Source organism: Penaeus monodon, chromosome 15 (assembly GCF_015228065.2).
Source record: "Penaeus monodon isolate SGIC_2016 chromosome 15, NSTDA_Pmon_1, whole genome shotgun sequence".
Classification (NCBI taxonomy): domain Eukaryota; kingdom Metazoa; phylum Arthropoda; class Malacostraca; order Decapoda; family Penaeidae; genus Penaeus; species Penaeus monodon.
In genome coordinates, this window is record NC_051400.1 from 41,477,925 (window position 1) to 41,478,365 (window position 441).

Consider the following 441-nt stretch of genomic DNA (forward strand, 5'->3'; position numbering starts at 1 on the left):
CCACGATGAGGGAATAAATACAAATTCAGAAGGAAGAGAAGAATGAGAATAAGGCTATAAGAGTTTGTGTACACAATAAGTATAAGAACATTCTGACTAACTGCCTCGCTCTTCCGTTTCCCACAGCAATGCCTTCCTACCGGCAAGTCTCCAATGCCCATGAAGTTGCAGAAAATGCTCGCCTTCCTGAAGTGCGACAAGAAGACCCGTTTCAGCATCTGCATGAAGCATGACTTCATGAAAAAGCTCGACTTTTTCGACACGTCCGCCATCCTGAAGGAGGGCGAAGGCGACGACGAGGCGGCAGAAAAGCTCATCCACATCATGTGGGGCCTCGAGGCCAATGATGACTTCCAGCTCTACTGAAGGGGCGCCCCGTGGTCTGGAGGTCTATAGAAATATTGTCACAGTGTTACAATAACTGAATAAAAACACACGGGA

At 47.6% G+C, this 441-nt stretch overlaps 1 protein-coding gene across 2 annotated transcripts in view; it reads left to right on the top strand.

Annotated features, from left to right (window-relative positions):
• LOC119582179 overlaps positions 1 to 441 on the top strand; it is a 3,030-nt gene extending 2,589 nt beyond the window's left edge. The window contains exon 7 of one of the 2 annotated variants that reach the window (XM_037930415.1): positions 127 to 366. In XM_037930415.1, coding sequence (XP_037786343.1) covers positions 127 to 366 — 240 coding nt within the window. Of the gene's footprint in view, positions 1 to 126 lie in introns of both variants that reach the window. The other variant, XM_037930414.1, reaches the window with a different exon arrangement.